This window comes from Saccopteryx leptura, chromosome 2 (genome assembly GCF_036850995.1).
Source record: "Saccopteryx leptura isolate mSacLep1 chromosome 2, mSacLep1_pri_phased_curated, whole genome shotgun sequence".
Lineage (NCBI taxonomy): Eukaryota > Metazoa > Chordata > Mammalia > Chiroptera > Emballonuridae > Saccopteryx > Saccopteryx leptura.
In genome coordinates this window covers 367491701-367510318 of record NC_089504.1, presented here as the reverse complement: position 1 = coordinate 367510318, position 18618 = coordinate 367491701, and the positions used below count along the sequence as shown (strand labels likewise).

Sequence of the window (18618 nt, the reverse complement as noted above, 5' to 3'; positions counted from 1 at the left end):
AATATACAAAAATTATAAAGAATGTATAAAACTCAACCCTAACAACACAAAAAAATCAATTTAAAAATGGTCAAAGGACTTGAATAAACACTTCTCCAAAGAGGACATACAGATGGACAGCAGACATATGTAAAGATGCTCAATGTCACTAATCATCAGAGAAATGCAAATTAAAGCCACAATGAGATATTACTTCACACCTGTCAGAATAGTTATCATCAATAAATGAACAAACAGCAAGTGCTAGTGAGGGTATGGAGAGAAGAAAACCCTCATGCACTATTGGTGGAAATACAGATTTGTACAACCACTATGGAAAGCAGTGTGGGGCTATCTCAAAAAATTAAAAATGAAACTGCCTTATGACCCAGAAATTCTAATTCTGGGAATTTATCCGAAGAAACCCAACACACTAATTTGAAAGAACATATGCACCCTTATGTTCATTGCTACATTATGTACAATAGCCAAGATCTGGAAACAGCCCAAGTATCCATCAGTAGATGAGTGGTACATTTACACAATGGAATATTACTCAGCCATAAAAAGGAGAAAATCTTACCTATTGTGAAAGCATATATGGTCCTGGAGATCATTATGCTAAGTGAAATAAGCCAATCAGAAAAAAACAAGCACTATTTGATTTCACTCATATCTGGAATCTAATGAACAAAATTAACTAACAAGCAAAACAAAAACAGATTCATACATAGAGAACATACTGACAGTCATCAGATGGGGAAGAGTTGAGTGGCGGGGTTGGACTAAAAAAAAAAGCAAAAAAAAGGACAGAAAACATCATGGTGATTGCTGGGGGCTGAGAGAAGGTAGAGGAGGGTATAGGGGGGATAAAGTGTGATGTATAAAAACTTGCCTTGGGGGGACATGAACACACAATATGGTGTACAGATTATATGTTATAGAATTGGGCAGCTGAAACTTGTACAGTTATGTCAACCAGTGTCACTCCAATAAAATTTAATAAAAAGGGGGAATCACTTCACAAGTGATATATATATATATTTTGTACACCTGAATCTAATAATATTGAATGTGAACTATAATTGAAAAATGTTTTAAATAATCTGAGAATTAATGAAGAGGTGTCTTGTGCTGGCTCTGGCTGTGTTGATCAGGGTGGAGGCGTGATGTTTCCAGAACACCTGAGGGATAATTAACACATAGTATTTTCAAAGCACTTCCGTATTACTACCCAAAAACCTCATATAGACACTTCACAGATGAAGAAAGTGGGGTTCAGAGAGGTTATGTAACTTATTCAAGATTGCTTTTCCAGTAGAGCAAACATCTTAACCTAGTGTAACTGACTTCACTCCCACCTGAATTCCTCCCTTTTACCCCACCAACATGGCAAGTAGACACTCCTGTCTGCATCTTCAAAGAACACAAAATAAGAAGCCAGAAAAGCCAGGAACCAGAGGTGGAAAACTTTCTGCTGGAGGTTCTGTTAGAAGGGTTCTCAATCCCTGTCCTCTCTCTTCCCTCTTACAAACAACTATGAATTACTGACAAAACACAAAACTTTAAAACCAGAGGGTAAATTAAGGTAGTATTTTCTAAACTTGTCAGTGGGTCTGCACATCACCAGGGCAAGGAGCAGGGCTGCCTTAAAATGAAAGACAACTTCCACCGACTAATTATCCCTTTGACTCATGCAATCAGCACTTCCTTAGTGAGTGGAAATGAAACAATCAGGATGCTGATAGGCCGGGGTGCTAGAAATGAGCACTGTGGTCTCTGGGAGCCATCCAGACTCCCCTTAATGTTGGGAAGGTTTCTTAGGCATCTCTCCATGGATCCCTGAGTGTCCTCAATGATTGAAACAAGTAAGGGGAAGGAGCCCTAATGATCTGCAGGAATAGGTCAGAGTAATTGGTCCCATCTATCCCCCTCAATTCTTATCACCTGATTCCCCAGAGTCTGGGAATGGGATGGGATGAGGTGGAATGGGATGGGATGGGATGGGGCACATGACTGTGGGGCAGAGGGCATGCCTTGGGCTGCCATAGCCTCTGCGGCTCTGTCCCTGCAGTACAGCACTGGCACTGCTCCTCACTCTATAGCCTCCATCCTCACTCAGCTGAAGAACAGGGCTAATCATGAATCTGAATTCCTTTGGGACTCGCCATATTTTCTCCTGAGGGAAATTTATACCATCTTTCTGGATTATACACATTTGAGTAAAATAAAGTTGGCATTAAATCATTAGCAGAGAACTTGGTTAATCTTCCCAAGTTCAAATGTGTAAGCAGAAGAGACTAACGAAAGGCTGCTAACAGCAATGTTCTTGGGGAGCAAGCAGTCAAGGGGTCAGACAGGCTTACGGGTTCTGTATCTGGGAAATCTCAGGTTGGCAGTGTGTGCATAAAGTCATGTTTCATCAAATTCTTTCTTGTCATACCCTTGGCTGACTTCAGTGTCCATATGAATACACCTTTCATCCCTCTGGCTCCACAGATCCTTGACCCTGTAAACTCTACTCCGTTCTGCCATCAGCCATGGACTTTGTCACTGCCCTTAGCTCCTCCACATCTGAACTACAAAGCTATTCTACGATCCCAATTTCTATCCTTCCAGCTCTGTCACTTCATTACTTTCATTGTGTGACCCCTTGAAAGTGTTCAGGTTTTAGTGGTTCCTTTTGTTTTAATCAATCTTGGTCTATGTTTGAAGGGGAACAGAAGGGTTGTGAAGAAGGCCTTCCTGTCTCTTGGTAGGTTGTTAAGACTGTGGCTGTGGCTGGTACTGAAGCCAGGCTGGGAAGGGGGAGGGAGGGAGGGAGTCAGCTGGGTTAGGGGCCCACAGAGAATCTGGCCAGAAACAATTAGAAACAAAGGCTGGACGGTCTTCCGGTCTTCCGCTGAGCCCCCAGAGCCAGCCTTGGCTTTCCGGAACAGCTCCAGGAAATGGCTGAGATTCCAGATTTGGAAGGAAGAGACCTGTAAACAGGAGGTGGGCTTTGAGAGGGGAGTGAGCCTCTCTCTAGGGAAGGGTTTGGGGGGCAGCGATATGCGTACTGACGTTGCAGGTTCTGAAGCTACAGGCCTGTCTGCAGCAGACACAGGGTTTTAGGGCTGGAAAGACTATTAAAGATCATTTCAGGGCCTGAAAGATATCCCTGCTGAGTATGCTTGAATAGTTTCAGTGATGAATATTTTTATATTTCATAAAAATAACAATATTGGTTAAACTTACCGATCATTTATAATGCATTAGGTTACTGTACTAAGTGGTTTATATTTTATCTCACTCCATTCTTACTCCAGCCATCAAGGTAGGCACTACTATTATTATTCCCACTTACAGGTAAGGAAAGTGACTTGCTGGGTTAAGGACCATGCCCAAGCTATCCCAGAAGCTCATTGCACCTGTCCCTGAATAGGACCACATGATGGGCATCTCCAGCTCATCCCAGAGCCTCCGAATCCTTCCTGTCATCTGGCCTACACACACACCTGTGCCCCATCTATCCCTGCGGAATGAACACAGGAATGACCACTCTGCTCCACTCAGTTTTCTCAGCCACAGCCCATTGTCCTCTATCCTCGGTTCCTTCATGCTGTGCCCGGAGATCCCACCTTTGGGTTTCTGTCCCACTCTTGTGAGGGTTACTTGGAAGCAAATAGATAGGATGGGGATTCAAGGTTTAAATAGAGGCTTAGGGTTAAAGGATCAAGGCTGTGGTAAGTTATGGCTAGTGTGAGGATTACCTTTAAGAAATCCCAGACTAAATCGATCACAAGGTAAACCTTAGAGCTGGGGTTGGAGTCAGGGGTTATAGGATCAAGTTCAGAGAGTTTCTCTCTTCTGGGCTCCTCCCAGTTCTTCAAGGCACTGAAGGCCAGGCAGGAAGCAGTGGTTTCCTCAAAGCTGCTTCCTCTGGGGCAATCTCAGCCACAAACAACCACCACCAGCCCGCTTGCCCCTCCTTCCCTCGCTGTGAGCTCAGAGCAGTAGGACAAAGTGTTTGGGACGAGGAAAGAAACCTGAGAGCAGCCATGGGCTCTAGAGGAATGCGCCTCCTTGGGGTTCAGTGGCCCCTGCCTCTCCTGCTCCTGCTCGGCATGGGTGAGTGTGGCCTTGCCTCTCCTAGCCCTTCCTTCCCGACCCAAGGCCTGTCCAGGGAAGAAGAGGCCCCCTTATTCTTTTGCCTCTTTTTTGCAGTAGGGACATCAGAGATGATGATGATTATAAGGTGTGTGTGCAAGACAGAGAGACAGACAGATTGAGAGTTTGAAAGGCCCTCTCCCCTGTCAGCCAGCTTGTTATTTGGGAATTGGCCCTCAGATGAGAGAAGGCAGATGAGGTATGCAGAGAGATGGGGGCTCGTTGGCAGTCAGACCTAGCTGCACATTCCTTTCCCTTCCAGAAGGCATGGCTCAGGACTCCCCACCCCAGATCCTAGCGCACCCACAGGACCAGCTGCTCCAGGGCCCTGGCCCCACCAAGATAAGCTGCCGAGCGTCAGGCCAGCCACCTCCCACCATCCGCTGGCTGCTGAATGGGCAGCCCCTGAGCATGGTGCCCCCAGACGTATACCACCTTCTACCTGATGGAACCCTGCTGGTGCTGCGGCCTCCTGCCCGGACACATGCCCATGACAACCAGGCCCTACCCCCAGACCTGGGCATCTATACATGTGAGGCCAGCAACCCGCTGGGTACAGCTGTGAGCCACGGAGCTCGGCTCTCTCTGGCTGGTGAGACCTGGAAAGGGAGGCCCGGTGTGGGGCACATCTGGGGCAATATGCCTGCAGTGGGGAAGGTTTGAAGGGATATCTGGGAAGGGAGGCTCAGGCTGAGAAATGGGACAAGAGAGCTGGGTTGGAGGTGAGCATAGATGGAATACCTGGGAGGTGGGGCTCTTAAGAGTGGATACCAGCCAATGAAAAAGCAGAATGGGGCAGGTGTGGTAGGAGACACCAAAGGGGGACCGTCAGGGAGGGGCAGACCGAGCAGTGCTCCCTAAAGAGCCTCCATCCTCCCCAAAGTCCTTCAGGAGGATTTCCAGATCCAGCCTCAGGACACAGTGGCCATGGTTGGTGAGCAGGTGACCCTGGAGTGTGAGCCACCCTGGGGCTACCCAGAGCCCACAGTCTCATGGTGGAAGGATGGAAAACCCCTGGCCCTCCAACCAGGGCGGCTAGTGGTGAGTGTAGCTCCCTTCCCCATACTTCATCCTGTCCTGGGCACTACTGGACATACACTGGCGGACTGGCCGACCTTCTGGCTTTGAGCCCTCTGCAGAATTAGAGGAAAGGAACACAGTTGAGGCCTTAAGCTTCCATCCCCAGTAAGAGCCCCTCTTCATATGGGAGACTTGACAATGCACCTGGCCCTGACAGGTGTCCAGGGGTTCCTTGCTGATGGTAAAAGCAGAGAAGAGCGATGCAGGAATCTATATGTGCATGGCCACCAACAATGCAGGACGACGGGAGAGCCGGGCAGCCAGGGTGTCTGTTCGGGGTAAGGCGGGGTTACTAAAGTCAGGGCCAGCGTGGGGAGGCTCCAGTTAAGCTAGTGTGGTCTAGTTTGGGCTGAGGTTAAGGTATGTGAAGTTCAACCTGGCATGAGAGTCAGAGTGGTGGGGACCCCATTTGAGGGGAGGTTTCCCCACCCTAAAGTGGAAATAGGAGTGCTCTAGTTCAGAGAAACCTGGGAGTTTGGGGTTCCTGGTGGCTAAGGGATACTCAACTTCTCAATTCCTTCACTCTGGGCTGTAGACCCCTCCCCAGCCCTGTCCCCCACAGAGCATCAGGACTACAAGGAGCCTCTGGGACTTCTGGCTATGCGCATTCAGTTAGAAAATGTGACCCTCCTGAACCCTGATCCCTCAAAGAGCACCAAGTCTGGGCCTGCTGTGTGGCTCAGCTGGAAGGTGAGGCCCAGGGCCCGGGATGGGAACCAGTCCAGGGTTTGAGAAAGGACTGGTCATGGGCCCCTGACTCCTTCACCTTTTTCTGGACTCTTTACCAGGTAAGCGGCCCTGCTGCCCCTGCTCAGTCCTACACAGCACTGTTCAGGACCCAGACAGTGCCAGGAGGCCAGGGAGTTCCATGGGCAGAGGCCTTGCTGGCTGGCTGGCAGAGTGCAGAGCTTGGGGGCCTCCAATGGGGCCAAGACTACGAGTTCAAAGTGAGACCATCTTCCGGCCGGGCTCGAGGCCCTGACAGCAATGTGCGGCTCCTAAGGCTGCCCGAACAAGGTCAGGGACAGAAGCCCCCAGAGCCCAGCAATAGTCCCACGAATCCCTTCTTGTCTGGGGGCCCTGAAGGACTGTCCCACTCCAGTCTAGGGGGATAGCAGGTCCTCCTCCTGGACTCCCCTTTGCCCTGGTCATACAAGCAGTGCTCTTGTTCTCATCAGTTATGGTCTCTGACCCTGTGTCCCCATCACAGCTCTTTTCCCTATGTCCTCTTCCTCAGCATTCCTTATAGTCTCTCTCCCTCCCCACAGTACCCAGTGCCCCTCCTCAGGAGGTGACCCTAAAACCTGGCAACGGCAGTATCCTTGTGAACTGGGCCCCACCACCTGCTGAAAACCACAATGGCATCATCCGAGGCTACCAGGTACCCCCACAAGCTGACACATCACTTCCTGTGGTGACAAGGCCTCCCTCTTCCCTGGACCCTTGCTCTGGGCACTGAGAAATACACCTGTGCAGAGAGGCAAGGGACACTTACTGTTGTTGAGCAAGAGTCTGCCAGACCCTGCTGAGCAGTCACCTACCTGATCTCATTTCATCTCACAGTCCACCTGGGTTCTTCTCCCCAAGTGACAGACATGGAAGTGAGGCTAAGGTCAGAAATGTAGGACCCAGGACAGGAATAGACATGTGAGTGCATGGGGCAGGGGATATCCCCTGGTAAACAGCAGGGCAGGATGACCACAGGCCCAGAGGCTAATCTGCAGATGAAGGGTTTAGTAGCTGGGATGGCTGCTCACCCGTTTGTCCTTAGGTGTGGAGCCTGGGCAACACCTCTTTGCCCTCAACCAACTGGACAGTGGCAGGCGCACAGACCCAGCTGGAGATTGCCACTCAAACACCAGGTTCCTACTGTGTGCAAGTGGCTGCAGTCACTGGGGCTGGGGCTGGGGCGCCCAGTAGCCCTGTCTGCCTCATTTTAGGTGAGCGTACTATCCACTGGTCCCACCCATACTCCTCAGCCCCAATTCCCACCTTCCTCTCTCCCTGTTCCCACCCCACACTTTCAGCTGCTCTGCCTTCTTTGTCTGACCCTCATTGCCTCACCTGTCCCTAACCCCTTGAATTCTGAATCATACAGAGAAGGCCATGGAGCAAGCCACCCGAGAACCCAGTGACGATGGTCCATGGACCCTGGAACAGCTGAAAGCCACCTTGAGGCGTCCAGAGGTCATTGTTACCGGGGCTGTTGTGCTCTGGCTGCTGCTGCTGGGTATCACTGTGTGTGTCCACCGCCGGCGCCGAGCTGGGGTGCACCTGGGCCCAGGTGAGAGAGTGAAGTGGACTCCAGGTGGTCAGGACCCCCTGGGTTCAGTCAAAACACTATCGGGGGTGGGGGTTGTGGTGGGGGGGAGTAGATCTCTAGCCTGATGCTAGGGACTCTAGATTTAGCCTTCTTTCTGCCCTCTCTCAGGTCTATACAGATATACCAGTGAGGATGCCATCCTGAAACACAGGTCAGAGATGAAAGGGGAGTAGACTGGGGTGGTGGAGGGGCAGTGGGACTAAGGGTTAGTGGAGCTGGGACAGAGAACTAGGTGGAGACTCCCCTACTCCAGGATATTCAGAATCCTAGTACCTGAATCTCTCCTCAACTCCAAGTGAGAATTATTTTCTCTTTCAATAATGCTACTATCACACTACTTGACAGGAGAGTAAACTGAGAATCATAAACTTAAATTACTTTGCCCAAGGCAACACAGCTAGCCTTCTGAAGCTCCCCATCCAGTGCTCTTATCACCAACCTGTCACTAATAATACTGACTATACTTTCTTGTTGACTCATTCTCCTGAGTGGACAATAACTAGCATGGGAGAACCAGCCTAATTTCTAATTTTCTCTGTACACTCAGTGTTCACCTATCAGTGACTTTGCGTTTGGTAAATCACTAAACCTATTGAGCTATCTTCCTTCACAATAATCCACTCACAGTTCCAGTAGAGGGCACTCAGTCCCTACACCTACACCATAGTCTTACTGTGCTCAATAACAGGTCAGTTGCTGTACCTCTGCTCCAAGTGTTTGGCTGCCAGAGCAAGTCTGTGGTTATGAGACAAGATGCTAAGAGAGAAAGCAGCCTTTTTTAAACCTGTTGGCTAGGCTTTACACTAAATAACCATTTCATCGGCCGACGTGCTCCCGCTCTTTATCTCATTAGATTTCCTCTGGGAGGTTTCATACCCCAGGTCTGCATCTTTCAACAGAAGTTTATCCAGCACCTACTGTGTGCCAGACACATCTGGCCAGAGCAAGATTCCAAGCTGCTGCCGTGTTCCTGTGTTGTTTTATGCTCACTGGCCTTTCTCCGCTCTACCCTGAACTATCTCTGCCCCTCTTGACATTTTACTCCTGTCCCTGAGGGAGATCATTCATTCTTTTAGAACAGTCTCCATCTGCCAGGAGCTCAGTCTAGACAGAGGCATTCATGCTAGTATATGAATGCCATCCAGAATTGGATGTCGGGAAACATGTCTAAGACACATGGAGGAGACTAGGGTGGGGAAATGTGGAAGGAAGATTTCACATTTACCCTGACAGTAAGAAGGAGAAGGCCAGAGAGGACAGCCAGAAATAGCTTCTGTGTTCACAACAAGGAAAGCCATTTGGTCTGGCTAGGGCATAGCGTGTGAGGTGGTCAGAACAAAGGCTAAGATTAGGGAGCTGGAAGCCAGAACAGCAAGGGCTTTGTTAGCCATGCTAGTCATCTGGGCTCTCTCTTGGTAAATGGGGAGCCACTGAAGGTTTCAAGCAGAGAAATGCTTTGGTCTGATCCCTGTTGTTGAATGATCACTCAGGCAGCCAGCCCCCGTTCACACGGAACCAGACTAGGTAGAGAGGCCAACATTCACATCGCAAGCTCCCGCTCTGCCAGTATCTGTTCTCACACTTCCTCACAACATCTCACAGCGTCAGCCTTGCATGGGAGGCCTGTTGTTACTTTGACAGATGGAGAAACTGGGGCTTAGAGCGGCTGGCAGACTTGCTCCCAGGGCAAGTACAGCTGGGCTGTGGCAGACGGGACTTTTCAAACTGGGTTTGTCTGGCTGCAGATACATGTGCTTTTCATGTTAGCACACAGCTGTTTCTCTTTAATACCTCCTAGCTCTGAGCAACCTGGACTTCCTCTGATCTCAGGATAAGAAAGGGCACTGAGTTTGAGGCATCAGGTCAGAGATTTAAAGGAGTCTGAAGGGCTGAAAAGTAAGCAGAACAAAGCCTATACCACCATCGCCTCATCCCCTTTAGCCACCCTCTGGTTCTCATTTCTCCGTTTCTCCTGTCCCTCCCCCACGCCCCTGTGCTGCAGGATGGATCACAGTGACTCCCCATGGCTGGCAGACACTTGGCGATCCACCTCTGGCTCTCGGGACCTGAGCAGCAGCAGCAGCCTTAGCAGCCGGCTGGGAGTGGACCGCCGGGACCCACTAGACCGTCGACGCTCCTGTAAGCATGCCCAGTGGGGGCCAGGGACTAGCAGTGAAACAGAGATTCTGTGGTTAGAAGAGGGAGATGTGGGGCAGGCTGAGTTCACCATAATTCCTCCTGTCTATTTATATTGCAGTGATCTCCTGGGATCCGCGCAGCACTGGTGTGCCCCTGCTTCCTGACACCAGCACTTTCTATGGCTCCCTCATTGCTGAGCTGCCTTCCAGCCCACAAGCCCGGCCAAGCCCCCAAGCCCCACTTCTGAGGCGTCTCCCAGCCCAGCTGGCCCAGGGCTCCAGCCCTTGGCCCAGTTCAGACAGCCTCTGCAGCCGCAAGGGGCTCTCTTCCCCACGCTTTTCTGTGGCTCCCGCAGAGGTTTGGAAGGCCAAAAAGAAGCAGGGTAAGGATGAGGAGGACAGACCATCCTGGAAGAGCTGGGAGGAGGAACCAGGAGTGGGATTGTGGTGGGAATGTGGCCTGGGGCCTTGAAGTTGGGTATTGGTAGCACCCCACAAACAGCTTTGATTTTCCTGTCTTCATGAATTCCCATCACCAAAGCACTCATCTAGGAGTATGCTGGCCTCAGCTTTTCTTTACATTGTGCTTGTTTCAGTTTGGCCACACCCATAGTGAGCCCTGCTTCTGCAACTGTATTCAACATTTTAATAAGCACCATTGAATGCCAGACACTGGGACCCAAGAGATACCAGATATGGTCCCTGCCCTCTAAGGGCTCACAGTCTAACGAAAGTGCCTGACCAGCACACTAGTCATTCTAGAACCTGGCAAGATGTGACCAGAGCTGGCAGGAAGCCTTTGGCTCTCGTGAACAACTCTTCTTGTGCTCTGCAAGCAAGTCTGCCCGGCATGTTCCCAGCTTGCTTCCCAGAGGATGGTTTTCTTTCTGCCAAATTTCTCCTGACTTCTAGTAATCTGTGTTGACTTTCCAGAGAGAAATAATTATAGTCTGTGTATCTTTAGCAACCCTTATGTTAGGTCTTTTACTTATATTTATTTTATTTAATCTTCATAGCATGTTGACTTGGTGTTATTTCTCTAAGTTCACAGATAGGAAAAGAGAATTAGAATTGGGTAACTTGTTCAAAGTCCCATGTCAGCAAGATGCAAAACCCAAATCTGAAGTCAGAGTGGTCTGCCCCAAAGGGCTACTTTGAATCTCTTGGGAAGCATACTTGGGAATCCTATCCTCTTGCTGACTCTTTTCTCCCATTTCTGAACATTGGCCTGCACTCTATATACTGTCTCCATGAGTAAGATTTACAAATGTTCAACAGCCATTTATTTTAAATTTATAATCAAATGTTTATTAAGACAAATATGGATTCAGAGTAATTAAGAGCTTGTCCAATATCCAAAATTTTATGACTTGAACTATTAGCAAAGCTAGCATTTTTTCCAGTTTTGCCTCAAAGTTATTGCATTAGGAATTCTCAGTGGTAATAAAATAAGAGTTAAGCCTGACCTGTGGTGGCGCAGTGGATAAAGCGTCGACCTGGAATGCTGAGGTCACCGGTTCAAAACCCTGGGATTTACCTGGTCAAGGCATATATGGGAGTTGATGCTTCCTGCTCCTCCCCTCTTCTCTCTCTCTCTTTCTCCTCCTTCTCTTCTCTCTAAAATGAATAAATAAAGTCTTAAAAAAAAAATAAAAAAAATAAGAGTTAAATAGAATTGCATAAATCTCATTTTAAAACCAGCTTTCCTATGGAGAAGCACATGGCCTTGAATTTAGGGTCTAGCCCCTTTTAGACCCTTAATACTACTGGGAGAGGGTGAGTAGTTTTCTGTAGTTGATTCTCAAGAAACGGTCCAATTCTGAGATGAGGTTTCCTGACCTCCTTTGGGGGTTTAGGTCCTCACTTCACCTGGGTCTCTCTTCACCAAAGCCCCACCACACCACTGCCCCAGGATGGGTTGACCGCAGTGACTCTTGTGGACTGGTGGAAACTTGGCCCACCTCTGGCTCCCAGAACCTGAGCAGCTCCTGCAAGATCAACCTCCAATCTTTTCCCAAGCTATGGTGTTTGCTCTTCTGCTGTCACCTAGTCCAAGACCGATGATTCTTCATTTTCTAAAACTGGCAGGCTCTCTCACTGCCCTTATTTTCCTTAACATACTTATTCTTTTTTCTTATTATTTGACCTTAGTTGGGGTTTTCCTCCATGATTGATATTATCACAACTGCCCTCTCATGTCTCACCCATGATATCAGGTTCTAACTCAAGTGTTCTTTGCCAGATACATACACTATATGTCCTCATTAATTCAAACAAATATTTATTGCAGTTCAGGTATGGCCAATGAGATTTGGCCTAACCTTGATAACATTTTTATTGTATAGTTTATTCACATAACATTGAAACTAAAATCCAAGTAACTCCAAGCAAGGTGGGAGGAGGTTTTTGTTATCAGAATCCTTTAGAGCAGGGGTCTCAAACTCACGGCCCGCCGAACAATTTTGTGCAGCCCGCAGACTAATCCACGAAGTTCAAAATATTTTGGATAAAATTAAGTAAGCCTAGGGGCCTACTTGTATTTTTCATTTCTCTAGCATCCTAGCTAGATATTAGCTTAGTTAACAGCAGTTGTGATGCGAACTACAGTTTCTGGTCGTTTTGTGACACTGAGTAAACTGCATGTACGATTGTGCTTGTTGTACTGATTTTTTTTGTTTTCAACTGCAGTGAGAAAAGTGTTGCGTAACAGTTGCCTTTTGTAGACCTAGTGCGGCCCGCCGAACGGCTGTGATCTTGCTCTGCGGCCCACATGCTGAGTTGAGTTTGAGACCCCTGCTTTAGAGGGAATGAAAAGGACTGGGAGAAATGTGGCCTTTTCCAGGACTGGCCTTTTCCCTTCCCTTTTCATATAGCCAACCAACATGTGTCGCTGTTTCTGAGCTAAGTTAAGCCAAGCACTAGATAGGATAAAGCTGATGATAGCAGAGTTGGGGCACCTGAAGTTGGCCTCCCTAGGTCATATGACAACTAAAGGAAATATACAAAAACCAAAGCAACCAAAATACAAAAGCAAACTTTGATGGAGGAAGTTCAGCCATTGGATGGGTTTTCATCCCAGTGGCTCAGAAGATCTGGCCACTGTGCATGGATTCCCAGGGCCCAGCTGGGGTCTTAGTCTCTGCTGCTCTGAACTGCTCATGGTAGCCCCCCTCCCAGGTCTTTGAGATCAGACTGACTAGACAGCTCCGCCTCAAAGGTCCTGCCTGGTCTTTGGTCTGAGCTTCTGATCATGCAACACTAATCTGAAAGCTGTTTCTTTCCTCCTTTGCTTGGTGTTCTAGTTTCTGGAGAAGTCTTGGGAAAATCTATTATTTTCTTTTTCTATTATCTAGTTCCTCTCTTGCTTAAACTTAGATCCATTTGGGTTTTGGCCTGATCAGGAAGCACTGTACATGGCTGGGTCTGTTCTTTCCATTACCTCAGCTTCTCTACTGTCCGATTCACTCATTTTGTCTCTAAGTGTGAAAGCTGCCATCTTGTATGTGATTCACCTATGTGAGTCATGTATGTATATGTTTACACCTACATCTCTAATATCATCCATCATTCACTCACTTATTCAACAAATATTGACTATCTATGGGCAGGTCATTGCTTCTTTGGGTGAGACTAATACATCTGCCCACTTTAAAGTTCCTTTTCCTGCCACATCTGGCCTGGTTAGGGTTACTTGTTTTTGTCTTACTCATTTGGCACAACTTGACAGTCCAACCTCCCCAGGCAAGAGGCACTCAGGTTTCTCAGGGCAGGTCTAGCCAGAACCATGTGAGATTTTCACAATGTGAGAAAAAATGGAAATTAATAGATTCTCTCCAAGAAAAGGAGTATGTATTTTCACAGAGCCAAAATTACTGAGAATAGCCATGCGAGTATACAGAGGTCAGGAAGACTGGAACATATACAGTAAAAAAAAAAAAAAAAGAAAGTTATTGGGTGCCAGGAACTTTCAGATCTATTTCTATTACCTATAATTGGGAAAAACATCATCTGAAGTGGGTGTTTACAAATGAAACTGAGGTTCTGAAAGTGAATGGATTTACCTGAGGTCACACAGCTACTGCATGGTTCAGCTGGCTATGAGGGCCCATTTTTGGATTACAAACCTAGTGCTCCTTCCACCCTCACAGCTGCCTAGATGAAGCAGGAAAGGGGAAGGAGAAGATGGAGGGAGGTTCTTCTCTCTTTTCTCTGCATTCAGGGACCCTAAAGCATAACTAAATGACAGGTGGAAGATATAGCCCGTGAGTGGGATCTGAAAGACCCACCCTGGCTTGTGCCTCAACTGCTGACTCCTTCTTTGCAGAGCTGCACCAGGCCAACAGCTCCCCACTGCTCCCGGCCAGCCACCCTGTGGAGCTCTGGGCCTGGGAGTTGGGGAATAAAGGCCCCAAGAACCTTTCCCAAAGCCCAGGTAAGAGGAAGTGAGGCAGTGAGGTGGGGTGCAGAGCCCTATCAGACCCTACCGTAAATTTCACCTGTCCTCAAGGAGACTGAATGGGAGAGGTGTAGGGACAGGAAGTTGACAGGAGGGGTGGGCAGGGGGCTGGGGTCTGGGGCCAATCAGCACTCTGCCATTCTCATACCCAGTCTACTGTTCCGCAGGAGCTGTGCCCCGAACTCTGGTTGCCTGGCGAGCCCTGGGACCGCAGCTCCTCAGCTCCTCCAGTGAGCTGACTTCCCCTCTCCCGCCAGCAACCCTCTCTTCTCATGGACCTCTGACTCAGAATCAAGAGACCCAGTAAGAGGGCATGGATCAAAAAGCAGGGTGGGGGGTTGGGGGAGGTGAGGGGTGTTAGTTGAGCTTGGACAGGGCTGGGGGGGAGTGAACAGGGACTTGAAGAACTGCACTAACCATCCTGCCATCTCTGCCCTAATCAGGCACTTGGTGGAGCCCCAAACACCCTCCTCCCTCCCACTGTCAACGGCGCCTGTTCCCACCTTCATCTCACCCAGTACCCCCAGCCACTCCAGCCACCAGGCCTCTTCCCTCTCTGGTCCCAGCCCAACCTCCAGTCGCCTGTCCAGCTCTTCACTGTCATCCCTAGGAGAGGATCAGGACAGTGTGCTGACTCCCGAGGAGGTGGCCCTGTGCCTGGAGCTCAGTGAGGGTGAGGAGACCCCCAGGTGAGTAGCCTGAGTAAAAACCAAAGAATTAGAGTATCCTCGTTCCTACCTTGTTCCACCCTTCCTCAAATGGACTGTATCTACCCTACCCCACCTCAGCTGTTATACTGTCTCCCATTTTGCCTCTTCCTAGGAACAGTGTCTCTCCTATGCCAAGGGCTCCTTCACCCCCCAGCACCTATGGGTACATCAGTGTTCCGACAGCTTCAGAGCTAGCAGACATGGGCAGAGCTGGAGGAGGGATAGGATCCGAGATGAGGGGTTTGTTGTGCCCACCTCGGCCCTGCCTCACCCCCACCCCCAGTGAAGGCTCCTTGGCCAATGGCTGGGGCTCAGCCTCTGAGGACAACGCTCCCAGTGCCAGAGCCAGCCTCGTCAGCTCCTCTGATGGCTCCTTCCTTGCCGATGCCCACTTTGCACGAGTCCTGGCAGTGGCTGTGGACACCCTTGGCTTTGGTCTGGAGCCCAGGGAGGTAGATTGCGTCTTCACAGGTACGTTAGATCACTCCCACCCCTTGGAGTGGACACAGCTCCTATAAGACCCCCTTCTCCCCAAACAAGCGGCAAAGCTTCCTAATCATGGCTTTTGTTATTGTCCTTAAAATGGCTAGTTTTTATGAAATGATTACTACACCCAGGACTCTATGATAAGCACTTTACATACATTGAATAACAACACCTTTATGAGGAATATTCTTAATTATTTTCCAGATGAGGAAATTATAAGTCAAACAGGTCTATTAACTTGCCAAGGTCACCCATGAGAACAAGGACTGACTGTCCAAGTCTGAAGCCTGGAGGCAGCCAATTGCATGGTCCATCCCCCCACCCCACACCCCTCTCCCCCAGACATAATTTCCACAAAGGTGGCTCCTATCCTTTTCACTGACTATAGTCCAGTGCTTCTGATTTCTCCCCACTGTAGGAAGTTCTGTTTTCTCTCTTATGTCTACGGTGCTTCTTCCAAGCCCTTCTTTTTACCTTGACTGTGGCTGTGGGGGCAGCAACTGGCTCACCCTTCACATGTCCAACAGAGTGGGCTATAATCTCCATGTCAACAGAGGCAGTCAGTGCTCCCCATGCCCCTTTGGTGTTCCCTCTTTCATCTGCTCTATCAGGTCCCCTATACCTGTCATATGATTCCTATCTCTACCCTGTGCCCCCAACAAAAACAATCAGGCTGTGGTGAATGAGAGAGAAAGAATTATCCAAGGCAGAAGTGCCCATAATGAAGGAAAAAGAGGATGCCAGGGAGTGGGAGAGTGAAAGCAATGTATGAGCAAAAGGCCAATTTGAGATATTCTCTCTGAAGAAACTAACAGGCTGCCTTGCTGTACCAGGGGTTGGGGCCACCAAGACTGATTGGCTAAGCAGGGGTTAGATTATGTTTAGCGTTGGAAGTATGCCTTAAGTTGGCCCCAAGCTTTCTGCCCTAAACTGATTCCCAGGGTGAAGGCTAATCCTCCACAGACATCTCTACCACCTTCCCACACACAGGTGCCTCATCACCTCCCTCTCCCCGGGATGACCTCTGCCTGACCACCACCCTCTCCCTGCCTCTGTGGGAGTGGAGGTCAGACTGGCTAGAGGACACAGAGAACCACCACATCCAGCAGCTAGGAAGGGGATTCCCCCCCTGGCCCCCCAACTCTTAGACACCCCCCCAAGGAATCATCTCAGCTGTCCTGCACCCAGGCTGGCAGTAAGTGTATGTCTGCCTGGCTGGTGTGGTTCTGGGGAGGAGCCGTGAAGAAGCCTGGGAGCTGGCAGGAGAGACAAGGAGCAGGGGGGTAACTCCACTCTCCTCCGATTTTCCTACAGATTTCTCCTGAGGCATGTCCCTGAGACCCCCAAGAAGAGACTTGGAACTCCCTCTCCTGCCAGCCACTGGCCCTAAGGGAGGGATGGGCCCTGGACTATGCATCTGTGCACCTGGGAACACCTTACCCGACGGGCCTCTAGGAGAGCTCTCACTCTGGGACAGTGAGAACAAACGAACAACACAAAATCAGAGCAAAGCCGACCTGGAGTTTCAGGGGCAGAGCGTTAGCTCACCTGAGGCCCTTGCTTTCCTCTGCTCTGTCCAATCCCACAACCAAACTGGCTTAAGGAGCAGTCCACCTCCTGATCTTCTACTCACAAGGTCACGAGAAATGGGGGAGCCAGGGGTCTTTCTGGGGGACAGCAGCAGCTTGTAGGGGTGGGCCGTGGAGGAAGGGGCTCCTCGAGCTTCCCCTTAGTCCCGCTGGACTGCTGTTCTGTAGAGGCTGCTCAACTCCCACCAGCCATGTGAGAAAGAGCAGTGCCCCTGAGGATGCGAGGCCCAACCCAGCACCAAGGCAAACTTTCCAGATGGACCCAGGGAGGGTGAGAAAGGGAGGGAGGTGTGAAATGTGGGACAGAAACACCCTCCTCACACTGCTGTCACTGTGAGCCTCAGGAAGTGAAGCTATAAAACGGCAATGCCTTGCGTTCTGAGATCTTTCCCTGGAACATCACTTTGGGGAGGCACCTGGAGATACAGGACAATTACCTGCACTAGAAATGGAGCGAGTATTCGCTGACACTTGGAAATGTCACTCATCTCTGTTCTGTAACTAAGGTAACTAAGGGGAGAATTATGTTCCTCCATCAAGTGTTTAGCAGAACCTTAGGAAAGAGAGGGCTGAGGCATTTTCAGGGTCTGCTGGTCTTAGCAACTTTTCCTGAGAAGACAACTTTTGCGTTCAGTAGCCCCAACCTCCTCCCTAAAGACCATATGGTTTCTTAAAATAAACAAAGTAGCTCATTCCACAAAAGGTAGAACCACCTGCCATGGTTGGCTAGTGAACACCCTCCCACCAAGACAGCAGAACTGAGAAACGGGGGCAGGGCTTCCAGGGCCTATGCCCCAGAGCTACTGAGAGCAGTAATGGCATCTTTCTCACTTGGCAGAAAAGGTCAGGGGCAGAATCTTCAAGCTGAGGAAATGTACTGAACATGACCAGGGTCACAGGAAAACACCTTCAGAGAGGGTTGATTGGAAAGGGCCCTGAAAGGGCGTGATAACCCCCAAACCTCAGCGGCTCTACTGGAGGCTACTCTAGTTTGAAGGCTGAGTAAGATGGGGCCTGGGGGCCCGGTGCTGCCTGGACGACCCTACTCTGGCCCGTCCGGCTGGAGGGGCGTGACCCAGGAGGAGGAACTGTGCTGCAGATACATACCCTCCCCTCTAATTGCTTTCTCGTTTCTGGATTTTGCTTTTCTTTTAGCTTCCTGGTAAAAGTTCCTTTTAAAAATATTCCAAGCCTGTTTGCTAAACCAAAGGAGGAGGATTTGTATACACTTAGGTCAGAGCAGCAGGAGAGGTCAGAGCCTGGGCACGGAGGGTACTGGTAATCCCCTGAGAGCCCAAGGAGGTTATTGAGCTGGGGTTGGAGCAAACAAGAGGGAAACAGATCTCAGCTAACCAGTGAGTGGCACTGGCTGTGGGTGAGGGGGTGACAGGGACTATGGCATTCATGGCCAAAAGTTTTTAAATTCTGTGTCAGCCAAACCAATCACATATGGGCCTAATCTGGCCAGGAGGTGCCTGTTTGCACACACCCTCTGTGAGGAGGGGTCTGGGGTTTGAAAACCTGTTTTTCCTTCTTGACCAGGGATTTCGCCCATCAGCTTCTCCTTTCTTTGAGTTTTAAAAATTATTATGAGGGCATATTTCCTTGCAAGAGAGAGGGAGGGTCTGGCATAGTTCTCTGAGGGCAGAGAACTCATGGTTGGCTTTTTGGAAAGTCTCTCTGGTTCTAACAGGGAACAGTGACTTCA

General features: G+C 49.4%; 1 protein-coding gene across 2 annotated transcripts; it reads left to right on the top strand.

The window, feature by feature from the left end:
* Nucleotides 1–3940: 3940 nt before the first annotated feature.
* ROBO4 (roundabout guidance receptor 4) lies at nucleotides 3941–18034 on the top strand. Of its 2 annotated transcripts, XM_066365122.1 has the most exons (18): nucleotides 3941–4089; nucleotides 4391–4720; nucleotides 5012–5169; nucleotides 5366–5486; nucleotides 5744–5898; nucleotides 5997–6225; nucleotides 6477–6589; nucleotides 6980–7148; nucleotides 7307–7492; nucleotides 7640–7682; nucleotides 9534–9670; nucleotides 9789–10052; nucleotides 13994–14101; nucleotides 14293–14428; nucleotides 14569–14814; nucleotides 14948–15306; nucleotides 16312–16516; nucleotides 16636–18034. In XM_066365122.1, the coding sequence occupies exons 1-17, from the start codon at nucleotides 4020–4022 to the stop codon at nucleotides 16467–16469; spliced, it is 2982 nt and encodes a 993-aa protein (XP_066221219.1). In that variant the 5' UTR covers nucleotides 3941–4019; the 3' UTR covers nucleotides 16470–16516; nucleotides 16636–18034. The 2 variants fall into 2 exon arrangements, with proteins under 2 accessions (XP_066221219.1, XP_066221220.1); XM_066365123.1 differs by lacking the exon at nucleotides 16312–16516.
* The last annotated feature ends 584 nt before the right edge of the window (nucleotides 18035–18618 follow it).

Excerpts from the sequence above, each read along its gene's own strand:
- ROBO4 (XM_066365122.1), top strand. The coding sequence starts at position 4,020 with ATGGGCTCTAGAGGAATGCGCCTCCTTGGGGTTCAGTGGCCCCTGCCT. Across the intron at positions 14,102-14,292 it reads GAACCTTTCCCAAAGCCCAG|GAGCTGTGCCCCGAACTCTG; the intron begins GTAAGAGGAAGT and ends ACTGTTCCGCAG. Across the intron at positions 14,815-14,947 it reads GAGGGTGAGGAGACCCCCAG|GAACAGTGTCTCTCCTATGC; the intron begins GTGAGTAGCCTG and ends GCCTCTTCCTAG.